Source organism: Natator depressus, chromosome 1 (genome assembly GCF_965152275.1).
Source record: "Natator depressus isolate rNatDep1 chromosome 1, rNatDep2.hap1, whole genome shotgun sequence".
Classification (NCBI taxonomy): Eukaryota; Metazoa; Chordata; order Testudines; family Cheloniidae; genus Natator; species Natator depressus.
In genome coordinates, this window is record NC_134234.1 from 234,191,022 (window position 1) to 234,206,034 (window position 15,013).

Consider the following 15,013-nt stretch of genomic DNA (forward strand, 5'->3'; position numbering starts at 1 on the left):
GCATCCACACTAGGAGTGCTTTGCTGATATAGTATGCCAATATTTCTTTTCTAATAAAGTGCTCCTAGTGTAGACATATTCTAAGATCAAGCATACATCAGTTTAAATATATGATATTTCCACTGCTGGGAACTATATCCTGCATTGAAAAGTAATATAGCAAAATACAATATGTCCAATAAGTTCTTGGAATGTTTTGGGGACAATTTTTTGTTTCAGTAGGTGGAGGAAGTAACTAGATGGACAGCCATTTTAGACTTGATTCTGACTAACAGGGAAGGTGGAAGGCACGTGGGTGAAAATCATCGTGAAATGATGATTTTTGGATTCTAAGGAACAGATGGAGTGAGAGCAGCAGAATCAGGATAATGGACTTAACCCCCCCCCCCCCCCGCACCCAAAACAGACTTTAACAAACTCAGAGAACTATTAGGTAAAGTCCAGGGGAAGAAAACATAAGGGAAAAAGGAGTTCAATTTCTCCAAGGGACAAAAAAGCTGACAGTTTCTCCAAGGGACAATATTAAAGGGACAATAGCAAACTATTCCAATGTGATGAAAAGACAGGAAGAATAGTAAGAGGTCAGTATGGTCCCATCCAGACCTCTTCAGTGACCTGAAAATTATTACAATCCTACGAAAACTGGAAGCATGGACAGATTGCTAAGGATGAGTACAAAAGAATAGCACACGCATGTAGGAACAAAATCAGAAAGGCTAAGGCACAAAATGAGTTACACCTAGCAAGGAACATAAAAAGCAAATAAGATTAGGTTCTATAAATACATTAGGAATAAGAGAAAGATGAAGGAAAGCATAGGTCTTCTACTTAGCGGGGAAGGAGAGCTAATAATGGACAACATCAAGAAGGCTGAGGTGTTTAGTGAAGATTGAAGTAAAATACGCATTAAAAAGGTTAATGGTGACCAGATACTTAACACAATTAATATTAACAAGGGGGAAAGAACACAAGCCAAAATATGGAAAAAACAGGTGAAAGAATATTTAGATAAGTTAGATGCATTAATGTCGGCAGGACCTGATGAAATGCATCTTAGGGTATCTAAGGAATTAGCTGAAACAGTGTTGGAACCATTAGCATATCTTTCAGAACTCATGGTGATGAGTGAGATCCCAGAAGACTACTGCTTCTTCTTCAAGGCTTAGCCAGACAGTCAGCCATAGCGATCGTTTGGTCCATTCCTGTACAGCCGCAAAGGCTTGATGGTCTGAGAGTCCAACATCGGAACAGACTTGATGAACCCATGTAATAGGGGGTCTGCCTCTGAGCCGCCTCCACCCCTCGGTTGGTGGAATTTTATCCCGAATGTTACAAGCCACCCAGAGATCAGCGTTCGCTGGAACATCTTCTGGCATTCTTGCAACATGTCAGAAAAACGTAAGGTGCTGCCTGCGGACAATGGCCCCAGTAGTCTGTACACCCAAGCGACCATAAATATCTGCATTACAATGAAGTAATCTCACTTTATGCCCAATATACAATGTCGACATTTTGTGTGTAAAGCCTCCAGCTTTGTCCAGTCTGAGCAGCGTAGTGTCCATGTTTGGCAGCTGTACAACAGTAATGGGAAGGATGCAGCTTGAATAAATCCTGAACTTGGTTGTCATACTAAGATGGTGTTGATTCCATATCCATTGTAAACGGTCCATGGCAGATGCTGCGATGCCAATCCGATGGAGAACCTCCATGTGAGAATTGGAGGAGCTGGCAAGTATAGAACCCAGATAACAAAAGCTGGAAACTGATTTGACAGTTTTGCTGTTCAAAGAGATTGGAGTCCCAGGTGGACCTGGTCCTAGATTTTGCAGTTTTGTCTTTGACCATGAAACATGGAGACCAATCTTAGCTGATGACTCCTCCATATGCTGGAGTGCCTCACAAAACCAGTCAGGGTTCTGTACTAAAAGAACAACGTCATGAGCGTAGTCAAGGTCTGTGACTGAGAGATCACCGATCTCAAGGCCTATGGACCGGATGGAATGCTGCATTATGAAATCCATTGCCCAACAAAAGAGTGCAGGGGCCAAAACGCAACCCTGCCTAACACCAGACAGTCATTTAAGGCATTGACATCTAGTTCCTCAGATGAACACGGGCAGCAGTTCCATTGTGCAGTTCTCTAATCAAGTCCAGCAGAGTGGTAAGGACACCTATGCCCTTTAAGGCCTTCCATAATGTGACATGGTCTACTGAATCAAATGCAGCCTTAAGATCAACATACGCTACGTGCAGAGGCTTCCTGAACTCACGGTGTATCTCTGACAACAAGCGAAGGGCCAAATGGCATCTAATGTGGACATGTTCCTTGTAAAGCCTGACTGCTGGGGACAATGCTTCGGATGTAGCAAAGGCTCCAGGCATGCCAGCAAAACATGCACAAATACCTTCCCCGGAATGGAGAGCAAGGTGATCGGCCTATAGCTCTTACATTCAGTGCGTGGTCCCTTGCCCTTATAGAGTGAGATCACAATACCATCCTTCCAGGCATTTGGCAGGGTTCCAGTTCTCCACACCAGATGAAAGATGACCAGAAGTGATTCTGCTACAGTATCAATAGCACATTTTAGCAGCTCTGAGGGGATGCCATCAGCACCAGCTGCGCAGTTTAGAGATGGCACACTTCACTTCATCCAGTGTTGGTGCATCAGTACAAATGTCTGGATCCAGAACCGCAGTGACTGCCAGATCATCCAGCTCTGAACAAGAGGCAGCTGGAGGATGGTTCAGGACACTGTGATAATATTCCACCCAGTATGAGAGAATGTCATCATCCGATTTACATGGATGGCCTTGGCTGTCATTCAGGATGCCATTTGTAGTGACTACCTCTTGTCTGTTGAGGTTGCGAATGGTGCGGAATGCTGGCTTCAAGTCACCCCTGGTTAAGCCAAATTTGACATCATTAGCCACTTGGTTATGATATGCCTCACAATCATGGAGTGCCAGCATGACTGGAGAAGAAGACTGGAGGAGAAAAAAACATAGTACCTATCTATAAAAAGGGGAACAAAGAAGAACCGAGGAAATTATAGACCAATCAGCTTGACTTTGACACCTGGGAAGACACTGGAAAAATTACTAAACAATCAATTTGTATGCACCTAGACAATAATAGGGTTATAAGGAATAGTCAACATGGATTTGTCAAGAATAAGTCATGCCAAACCAACTGTGACAGGGTCAGGCCAGATGGCTACAGGAGAGTGATAGAAGGCAGATATATTAGCCCCAGGTTAAGTAGGTCCCTTTTCCCTGGGTAAGGTAATAGGGAAGGTTCCAGAACAATCAGGAACTTTCTGGAAACAATTAAGGCAGACAGGCCGATTAGAACACCTGCAGCCAATCAAGAAGCTGCCAGAATCAATTAAGACAGGCAGGCTAATCAGGGCACCTGGGTTTAAAAAGGAGCTCACTTCAGTTTCTGGTGCACTTGCAAGGAGCAAGACGCACAAGAAGCTGAGAGTGAGCAGGCGTACTACTGGAAGACTGAGAAGTACAAGTATTATCAGACATCAGGAGGAAGGTCCTGTGGTGAGAATAAAGAAGGTGTTGGGAGGAGGCCATGGGGAAGTAGCCCAGGGAGTTGTAGCTGTCACGCAGCTGTTACAGGAGCCAGTGTAAACAGCTGCAATCCACAGGGCCCTGGGCTGGAACCCGGAGTAGAGGGTGGGCCCGGGTTCCCCCCATTCCTCCATTCCCCCCAACTCCCTACTTGATACCAGAGGAGTTGACCTGGACTGTGGGTTCCACCAGAGGTGAAGGTCTCTGGCCTGTTCCCCGATCCACTAGGTGGATCAGCAGAGACTGCAGGGATTGTTCTTCTTCCGTTTCCCCATGCTGGCCAGTGATGAGGCTAACTGAGTGACCGGCACATTTGAGCCATGAAAGTGGCCAAACTGAGGGCTGCCGTGAACCTCTGAGGCGAGCAAATCTGCCAATAAGCGCAGGACCCACCAAGGCAGAGGAGGAACTTTGTCACACAACCTAATTTCCTTCTTTGATCGGGTTACTGGCCTACTGGCTGGGGGGGGAGGGGAAACTGTAGATGTGATATATCTTGATTTTAGTAAAGGCTTTTGACACATACCTCCATGACATTCTCATAAGCAAACTGGGAAAATGTGGTCTCGGTATGACTACTATAATGTGATGCAAAACTGATTGAAATACAATACTGAAAAGTATTTATCAATGGTTTGCTGTCAAACTGGGGGACATATCTAGTGGGATCCTGCAGGGGTCTGTCCTGGGTCTACTACTATTCAATATTTTCATTAATGACTTAGATAATGGAGTGAAGAAAATTTGCAGATGACACCAAGATGGGAGAGGCTGCAAACACTTTGGAGGATAGGATTAGAATTCAAAATGACCTTGAAAACTGGAGAATTGGTCTGAAATCATCAAGATGAGATGGAGTAAACACAAGTGAGAAGTACTACACTTCAGAAAAATAGCAAATGCAAAACAACAAAATGGGGAATAACTGGCTAGGCTGAAAAGGATCTGGGGGGGTTACAGTGGATCACAAATTGAATATGAACCAACAACATGATGCAGCTGAAAAAGGGTTAATATCACTTTGGGGTGAATTACCAGGAGTTTCATATGTAAGACATGGGAGGTCCTGTGTCCCATTCTACTTGACACTGGTGAGGTCTCAGCTGGAGTATTGTGTCCAGTTCTGGGCACCACATTTTAATAAGAACATGGACAAACTGGAGAGAGTCCACAGGAGAGCAACACAAATGGTAAACAGTTGAGAAAACCTGACCTATGAGGAAAGGTTAAAAAAACTGGGCATGCATAGTTTTCAGACAAGAAGACCAAGAGTGGACTTGTTAAGGGCTGTCATAAAGAGGATGGTGATCAATTATTCTCCAGGACCACTGAAGGTAGGACAAGAAGAAAATAGCTTAATTTGCAGCAAGAGAGATTTCAGTTAGATATTAGGAAAAACTTTCTAACTGTAAGGAGAGTTAAACTCTGGAACAGGCTTCCATGGGAGGCAGTGGAGGTTTGGATGTTTTCAAAAACAGGTTAGATAAACATTTGCCAGGGATAGCATAGTTATCCTTGGTTCTGGCTCAGTGCCAGGGGATGGACTAGATGACCTCTCGAGATCCCTTACAGCGCTGCATTTCTATGATTGATAGAGGAGGAGGGGTAGGAATAAATTTTCTAATAAGGCTTTTCCATTTGAAAACATCCATGGGCTAGGATCTTATATTTTTCCAGAGGACAACAAATGTCCTCCTCATCTTACTTACACAACCTTCAGATGGTCCTTAGGTGTTTAGCTTTCTGCCTACCTTTGCATATCTGTGCACAAACACTGCAAGTCACCCAGAACATTTATCCATTGTAACTATGTGTGCTTGCCAGCAAAAGATTTAATCAAAGTTAAAGATACTGAAAAGGCTATTGAATGCCTTAGTAATGATCTGCTACTTATTGCAGTGTCGTTTATTACAACATTAATGCATAGCAGTTTCATGACTTTATAGTTTGTCTGTCCTGTAAATCTAAATACAACTACCAAATGATGTGCAGTAACATCCCTGTTTACACGGCAGATAAGCCTGTGTTTACTCTACTCTATACATACATATACAATAACTTTCAGAATCAAAGAGATTCAACAGACAAAATATAATTTAACTGCTTCTTACTCAATTATTTTATTGGCATTCTGCTATTGATGTGGAGGAAACCGGCCAAATTCTACTCCTAATTACATCAGGAGCAATTTGAAGCAACTTCACTGAAGTCAATCCGGATTTGCACTGGAGTAATAGAACAGAATTTAGCCCCAAATCACCAGGTATTTTTACTATTATTTGTGAAGTGACTTTCAGATGTCTCACTACACTTTTACAAATTAGACTACACTTAACATTACCTAGCTCTATAGTGCAGCCACATTTGGGATGGGACACATTAGCCACTATATCTAGTAATGAACACTGACATCAGGTTCAGATCAGGAGGTGAAGAAGGATATTGTGACTAAGAAGAGAAGCAGGGAAGTTTAAGGATATTGTTATTTTGCCAGTACACTCGTGTTAACATCTCCCCTTATACTCTTTACAAGGATAATCTCAAGTAGTCACAGGGGCAAAAACTAGGGATCCCAGCATTTTGTAGGGTCCATATAACTATGGTATTCACAAAATAAATCCAGCAGCAGAGAAGGAGAGAAGCTGTCCACAAACTGACTTCTTAATGTTCATTTGGATGTTCAAGTTCAGGAATTCAAACCTCCAGAGACTTATCTAATCCCAAACACTCTCGCTTTCTTACCCCCACTGCCCGACCAAACACTGGGGGCCCTTATCCAGCACTGCTATCTTCAAGCCTTCCAATGACATTCTACCCCACATGCTACCTCCTTTAGTATCTGAAGGAAACTGGCCGGCCTCTCTTCCATCTGTTATTGTTGAGGCACTGCAACCACACTAGCCTAAGGATCTTTTTGAGAGCAACCAGACCCTCTTTCCTCAAGAAGCTGGAGATTAAAACTCTATGCCTGGCAGCTTACTCTGCAGGGACCCATAAAGCCTAGTAGAGAAGACTCAAAACCCTATCAATTCTAATCCGGCTTCCTCTTGGAGCCTGGGTGGTAACAATTTACTTCTGGTCTAGAAAAAGTGCTAGCTTAGCAACTCTGGTCAAGAAGTAGGGGGATGGAGTGAGGACTGTCCATTTCCCACCCCTCTCTGTCCACCTATTCTGGGAATGGCTCAAGCAGGCACATAAACCCTCTTACCCCATGTGCCTGAAGTCAAGATCCTCTTAGCATGCAGTGGGATATAAGAGGGGTTCTTACTCCTCCTTACTCTCCTGTTGTAAGTGCGTGGGGTGTAGGTGGTCTGGCTTATTGGTCACAGCTTAGCGGAGGTCTGTCCACCAGGAACAGGAGTCACCAGGCAGGAGTTGGAGGAATCGCAGGGCCATAAACAAGAGTCAGAATCAGAGTCAGGCTGGGGTCAAAGTCCAGATATCAGAGGCAGTACTGGGTTAGAATCGAGGGACAGTAGTTGGGGTTGAAGTCAGAGATCAGGAGACAAGGCAAAGTCTGGCACTGCAGCAGTCCAAGGTCTGTGTAGTTACCTAGCAAACTTCCTGGGCCAACCAAAGGGGTGAAGTAGGGGCACTTGGCCAATCACAGGGCCACAGGGTACTATCACTCTAGGTCTCGTGGGCGGTACTTCCTGCAGTGCCTACTCTCCACGATGCTCCCTGGCTGCACCTCTGCATGGTTCTTGGTGGCACTGTGGGAATCTCAGCCACCCGAGGCTCTGCCAACCTGGATTCTAGTCCCTAGGTCCTTGTAGTTGTGCAGCCCGAGTCCAACCCACAGTTTGCAGGAAAATTTGTCTCTCTCTCTTGTATGTGGTAAAAAGCGGGTTGGTACTATCTGTCTTTTGTGGGGAGCTGTTGCTGGGTGCTGTGAAGCTCTGATATTTCATGTACACTCAAAATTGTTATCTAGTTATTTTGTTTTTCAGGTTAGCTAATGTGTTCATAAATACAAAATATATAAGAACACAGTATGTAATCTGAAAAGCAAAATAGCCTGACAATTTTTAGGTGCACCTGCCCTACATGTATATAGAGTATAAGTGTGCCCACCATGTATATGATGGCATTTATAACACTGCATTTGGATTTTTTCCATCACCACAATAACTGTGCCTGTATCATTTCCTTGGCTGGTGTGCCACACAGAGAAGTGCGAGTTGAACTAAAATCTTGGCTTTCTCCCAAGGAAGGTAAGTAAGGGAAGCCAATGATGAAAATGGAGGTGGAGATGCATAGGACAGCAGCCAGCAGTGCAGGGGAGGAGGGACCAGCTTTCTACCCTTTGCCTTGGGAAAATTTATATTTTTCAGACTGTAGTTTGTAATCAGCCTTCCCTGAAATTAGAGGTAAAACTATGAGCGTAAAATCTTATTCTGCCCTCTACTCTCCTTCCTTCATTAAAGAGCTCTTCAATGTTTTTTAAATTGTTTTTTAAGGACTGGCTCCTGGGAGGCCCTAAGAATCCATGCATGATGCATGTATTGGATGCTAGACTGCTACTAAATTTATCTGTGAAACGTAGCATGAATGTGTTTCCAGTTTAGGAAAGTTCTCCTTTTCTAGTGCATAAATGACTAGCTTATTATTAGTCTGCCTAGAGTAGTGCTTGTAAAGTAGAGAAGATAGTCAGCAAAAGGGGAGACATGCCAGAAGAATGAGATGCATCTATTACACTTAACAGGCTTGTGAGCAACTAATTTTAAACTTACACTATATTGCAGAGAGAACTGTATTATATGCTCTGAACATTGGGGCTTGATCCTCAGTGGCACAGAGCATCTGCAACTCTTACTAAATCGCATGGGATGTACTGACTTCTTGCGATCAAGACAACTGAATGTTGTCTCCTGTGACTTCTTTTCTTTCCTCTTACCCTTTGCAAAAGTGAGCTTAGGGCTCAGGAAATGTCCTTTAACCTTGCTTTGAGAAGGCCATGTAATTTAGTATCTTTAGCCCAAAGCTTTCAAAAGTGACTAGAGATTTTTGGGTACCTAGCCTGTGTTTCAGAAAGTGCTGAGCACCCCACCCTCAGAAAATCAGGTCCCTTAAGATGTCTCAAATAGAGCAATCCAAAACTGCAGCAACCAAAAACCGAAGCACCCAAAATTACCAGTCACTTCGGAAAATCTTGACCCATAGTTTCATGGATGAGACTGATAATAAACATGCCAAATGGTGACAGATGCCATGGCAACTTCTGTGATGTAGAAATTTATCCAGACAGAGAACAGCCAACTTATTTCATGTACACAAGCCACTGAACAATCATAGATGGTAATGACTTCTGGTTACCATCACATTGGACTACATTTGAACTAGCAACCCAGAGATCAAAGATCCCATTATCAAGCCCTGAGCCTTCCAGTCCTCATGAAACAACTCTTTAATTAAATGGAGAATACTCATTATTGGATCACATGAGAAAACACACGCTGAGATAAGAAGCATTTCTGTCAGACACACCCCACCTTTTGTTTGCATATGACATCCTTTTGTAGCTTAATCCATAGTCAAAAGAAATTAGGAGGACATTCTGTTGCTCTGAGAAATCAGGAGCAGAGGGTAAAAGCTGCCAGAGCCAAGCATAATGCAGACCAGAGTAGAGCAAGCCTTCCCAAACAGCTTAGTCAATGCACCTGCAGTCCAAACTGATTGAAGGTCAGAGTGGGAATTTGAAGCCAAGTTAGCAATACAGCCACTGCTACTACTTAACTGATAATTATTTAATAGGTTAAAAACAAGACACCACAATCCCAGCCAGCTGAACCCCCACCCCCCTCTAGCAGTTCAGCCATCTGTGAAACTGGTCCTTTAAAAAGGACATTTAGTGAGCAGTGTACTACCCCTAATCCCCAAAGACAGCTTCCCAGTTGGTCTTAAACACACATGCAACATGCCAGGGTCATTAAATATTTCTAGTCAGAATATCTAAAGAAAAGACGACTTCTATTGAGATCCCTGGCCTCTTTTGTTAACGTGTTTGTAAAATATAAACCAGGGTGCGCACATCTCCTGTGAGGGTATGTAATTAGGGGAACCTTCCCCTCAAATCACATTTACTCTTGGCCAGCCATTCCACAGACTGCATTGGAGGAGTCAGAGTTATGACCTCAGCCCACCCTGCCATGCCAACTTGCAGAGCTGGACAGACTCAGAGTGGTGTGTACATTGCATCTTATAAGGGTGTGCTGCAGTTGGAAGGTGCTATTGTGACTCCTGTAGGTTTACTTGAAGTAGCTTTGATCTAGCTATACAAAAGCTAGCTTGAGTAACAAGAACAAAGTAGTCACAGCAGCAGTGGCTATGACATGATCGAGTATGTACCCAGGGTTCTGGGTGGGATTGTACTCAGGAGGATAGATTGTACTGCCAACCGTGCTGCAACAGCTAAACTATTATTGTTACTCAAGCTAGCTTTCATCTAGCTAGATCAAAGTTAGCTCAGGTGTGCCTTCATTTGCTGCAACCATACTTTCGGACTGCAGTGAAGACACATCATAAAAATGTAGCATAGCAACTGTGCTCTGTGAAAGGCTTTCAGGCAATGTGAGTCACAATGCCTTTTGGAGCACCTGATGGGGCTATAAAACTGCATACCACACCCAATGTAGAGCTGGATCTTCAAGGAATAATTGAGCCCTTTGTCTCCAGAAATGCCAACTGTAGGTGTAACCAGTTAACAAGTTCTGTTTTGGCGTGTTCCCTAAATCACCATTAAGACTTTTGCCGGTCTGGAGAGAGAACATCAATTGTGGTGCTTGTCATTGTATTTGTTCCAACATGAAATAAAAGGGTGCTCTGGTAAGTCATGAAAGCACAGAAATATTGCAATGATGGCAAACATGGTATGCACACATACACTGCTTGAGCACAATCACAAATGTTCCAAAAGGCTTTCCATGCACTACGGACCTAATCCTTCAAGATCTTTGCATGCAGAACTCCCATTACATTCCAATAGGAGGTGTTTGTATGTATGTGGGGAAGCTTAATACTTTGGATTCAAACCTAAACCAGAGAAGGGGGATAAGAATAATGCTGGAAGGCAACAATTATCTGTGGTTATTTTTAAATATATATATTTAAGTATCTGTTTTTGTAAATGAGTAATGAGGTTATGAAGTCCTTACTCACTGGGCAAAGGGATTAGGTGAAGTCTCCAAAACCTCTCCTTTTTTATTTCTTTTCTAAAGACATGGTTTGTAGCTAGTAAATCAGTTTGCAAAGCAGGATTTGCAGCTTTAATCGTAGAAAGCTCAACACCCAGACAAGCAAGGGCTTGACAGTGCCTCATTTGCACCCTCATTTTGTCCAACTGTGTGACATTTTCACAGGCAGATTTCTTAAAACAAGCCCCCTCCCCCCCCGCCAAAATAACCTGAGAAAATACGTTTGCTGACACAGGTTCTTTTCGCTGCAGATCATGTATGTCACAGGTTAAAAGGTACCCTCCACAGCAGAGACACTTTCTGATGCACAAAAGACACCCAGCTCTCACTGAAAGTCAATGAGAGTACAACATTAGAAGCCAGTTCTCAATTTTCCCAAAGTTTGGGATGTTTCTATTACAGAAAGAAGGGCCAGTGGCAAAGGTCAGTTCCAGATGCACACTTTGAGGTAGCATCTTGATCTAGGAGCATGGTTCAGCCCCATCTCCATTACTCACTTTGTGTCTGTACAGCAGCGTTAAGATGCAAAGTGTTGTATAAGTGCTAAGTATCTGACTGATCACCTGTTACTAGAAACTGAATGAATCCATCATATAGAATGAAATATGCTTTTCATTATCCTGCAAAATAGCAAATTTCTCAGGCAAGAAGGCAGGGCCAGCGCATTCAACTGAAGGTCAGCTCAAGAGTTCCAATTACATCTTCATTTTGATACAGAGGGAAAGCTGAAAGCAGACAGTCAATGAACCAAAGCTTGGTATTATACTAAGCAACTCAAAGTGCTGAATTAATCAGAAGACTAGGAGTCTGTTTATTGTCATTTTCTGACTTTGTTAATTTTCTCTTACCTGAAAGTCAGAAGCCCAAGTGCCTCCAAAGGGTTAGAAAAGATCCATTCCCTCAACACCGTATACATTTCTGATATGCTCTTTCGATCCCAACTGGGGGCACTGCCCAGTACCAAAGGAAGGGAACAGTTTTCATTATTGCAGTAGGAACGATAAAACCATAAAAATCTTCTCTCTTGCTCTGACAACCTGGAAGAGAAGATTAGAAATTCAGTTTGAAATTAAAACCACCTAGAGCCTTGTGTAGCAGCAAACTATTGTAAAGAGGGGGTACTGCTTTCTAGCTACTTGTTCTCCTTGGGATGGGATATCATTTTCTGCACACCAGCTCTTATGAAGAAGTGATATTTATAATCTGGATCTGTCAGCCTTGGGACATATAAAGATGAACTCTCAAAAGAGATGCACATACAGATATTTCACGTTGCCAAGGTCACGCTCGCTCTCTCTTTTTCTCCACAGTCGTTTTTCAGTGTGTGGAGTTTTGGCCAGAGAAATTACTGTGATATCCACTGCCTATTCTATAGCATCTCTAATTAACTGTGGTGACAACTACTGATTATAACACAGCTAGTCAACTTTCACTCCTCCGCTCTCCACCACTGATCAACTCAGGTGACAGCATTCATATACATTCTAGGATACGAGACTTTTAAAAAGGCGATGTGTTCTCTCTCTCTCTCTCACACACACACACACACACACACACACACCATGATTGTTCTTGGTCCTCGCACAGGGTGTGCAAAGAGGTATAAGTACTAAGTATCTGACTGATCACTTGTTACTAGAAACTGAATGAATCTATCATATAGAATGGAATATGCTTTTCATTATCCTGGAAAATAGCAAACTTGTCAGGCAAACCTCTTTCAAAAAACCAGTCTGGCCTGCTATGCCTCACTTTACTCATCTGCAGAATGGGTGTAGTGCCACCTACCCCACAGAGAGGGGCGAATGTCATATTAATAAAATGCCTTGGCATCCCCCAATATTGCAAAAATCAGTAAGCCAATGAAAAGAACATCAGGTTAATGCGTACCATATGTCCTTAAATGCGCCAACAATTCATATGCATTTTCTTGGTCCATAAAACAAATAGCCTCATTAAATCTTAGGGTTTGGTAACATCACAAACAAAGAAACAAACAAAAACTTCATCAAGATAAAATTGCTAATGTAAACAGGCAATCCTAGTTGAAACTCAAGCATTTAAGACAAGCCTTAAAAATGTACAATAAATTACAAATAGACAAAATTCAGAATTAACATTATAAATATCACTAAGGCTCTGAAAGAACATAGGAGTTGCCACACTAGATCAGACCTATCTTGTCCAACATCCCATCCTGGACAGTAACCAGCATCAGAGGCAGGTTAAAAATCCCTGCTGTGGGTAGCAATGGGATAACCTGCCTTCAGGGAAATTTTCTCCTAACTCCCAATAGTTGGAAGTTGAATCAAGCTCTGAAATGTGAATGCTTGCATCCACTTCTAAACACTTCACCCCATGATCTGCTATAACACCAACTTTGTCTTAGCCAAATAAATAGTTTATCCCTTTCTGAATCCTGCTAAGTTTTTGGCTTTGGTAATATCTCATGGCAATGGGTTCCATAGATTAATTGTGCGTTATGTGAAAAAAGGTTTCCTTCAATCAATTTTGAATTTGCCAGGCATTTGGAATGGGTATTGGCAGTACAAACAATAAACATGGGGTACAGTGTTGCGAGGAAAGACAATTTGCTTTCCTTGGCTCAGAGGGATGTGAGGAGAATAAATTCATAATTGTGTGAGCTGTTCAGATATGATAGTGACAGGGGCCACTTAAGAGACATTTTACCTAGTGTCATTTTTTAGTAGTAGTAGTTTTAAGCAAATTACTATAATAAACAAAGTATATTTTAAACTTTAGATACAAATAGTGGCAGCGTGATCAATGATCTCCTTTGTGTAGCTCAACAATTCACAGAGTGCTCACAATAGCAGCAGCCAGCAATCCTTGTGTTTGTATGGAGGGTGTGTGTGTGTGCCACACACTGCAGAGGAGATAAAGCTTTAACTTTTTGATGGTCAGTCATGTGTTCCTTTACACTCCAACAGCATTCAGTGAGACACTGCAATCAGAGGACCCCTCTTGCATGTTGACGTTAGAGATTTTCTAGTTTCCCAACAGCATCTCCTGAACATGACAGTCTGTTCAGATTAAATCAGCTAAAGCTTAAAAATGGCTAGATAAAAGACCAATGCTTTCTTGTATCTACCCCATTCCTCTTCAGTGACGGGGCAGTCTTCTCTTTCCTATCTTGTTTTGCTGGGTTACTGTCTTGTTTAACGGCTGTCTTTAAAGATTTGATCAGGGTAACGGTTTTAGGTTTATCTGTCATAGTAAAAGTTTATGTCTGAAAAGATGTCCAGTCTAGGTGACAATAATACTTTGCACATATATAGCATCTGAGGATTGTTGTGCTGATAAGGAGATTTCTTGGGCCCAACAAGGGATAAGATGTTAACAAACCCTTCTTCATTATTATAGCATTAAGCAGTTAAGTGTAGTCTGGCTTACTCTGATTGCAACCACCACCGTAAAAAAACAACAACTTTGAACTTTTATTAATGGAAACAAAAGAGAAAAAAACAATTAAAGCTTTTAAAACTTAAAAAAAAAAGGAGTACAGGTTTTAAAAAAAATACAAATGAAGCTATAAGATGTGTGTGTGCGTGAAAGAGAAAGAGAGGGAGAAATCGACCATTTAAAATGACCCTTCTGATTCCTCATCAAGGATCTATAACCTATCCTGAAGGACGATCCCTCACTCTCACAGATCTTGGGAGACAGGCCAGTCCTCGCTTACAGACAGCCCCCCAATCTGAAGCAAATACTCACCAGGAACCACACAACAAAAACACTAACCCAGGAAGCTATCCTTGCAACAAAGCCCGTTGCCAACTGTGTCCACATATCTATTCAAGGGACACCATTATAGGACCTAATCACATCAGCCACACTATCAGAGGCTCATTCACCTGCATGTCTACCAATGTGATATATGCCATCATGTGCCAGCAATGCCCCTCTGCCCTGTACATTGGCCAAACCGGACAGTCTCTATGCAAAAGAATAAATGGACACAAATCAGACATCAAGAATTACAACATTCAAAAACCAGTTGGAGAACACTTCAATCTCTCTGGTCACTCGATTACAGACCTAAAAGTCTCAATATTACAACAAAAAAACTTCAAAAACAGACTCCAACGAGAAACAGCAGAACTGGAATTAATCTGCAAACTGGACACCATTAAATTAGGCTTGAACAAAGACTAGGAGTGGATGAGTCATTACACTAACTAAAGGTTTAGAGTAGCAGCCGTGTTAGTCTGTATCTG

The 15,013-nt window shown here is 42.4% G+C and overlaps 1 protein-coding gene across 1 annotated transcript in view; it reads right to left on the bottom strand.

Annotated features, from left to right (window-relative positions):
- The window catches only part of PIK3C2G (phosphatidylinositol-4-phosphate 3-kinase catalytic subunit type 2 gamma), a 330,089-nt gene that overhangs the window by 177,057 nt on the left and 138,019 nt on the right, over window positions 1-15,013 (bottom strand). The window contains exon 17 of the mRNA XM_074938223.1: window positions 11,624-11,812. Within this exon, the coding sequence (XP_074794324.1) occupies window positions 11,624-11,812 (189 nt within the window). The remainder of the gene's footprint in view (window positions 1-11,623; window positions 11,813-15,013) is intronic.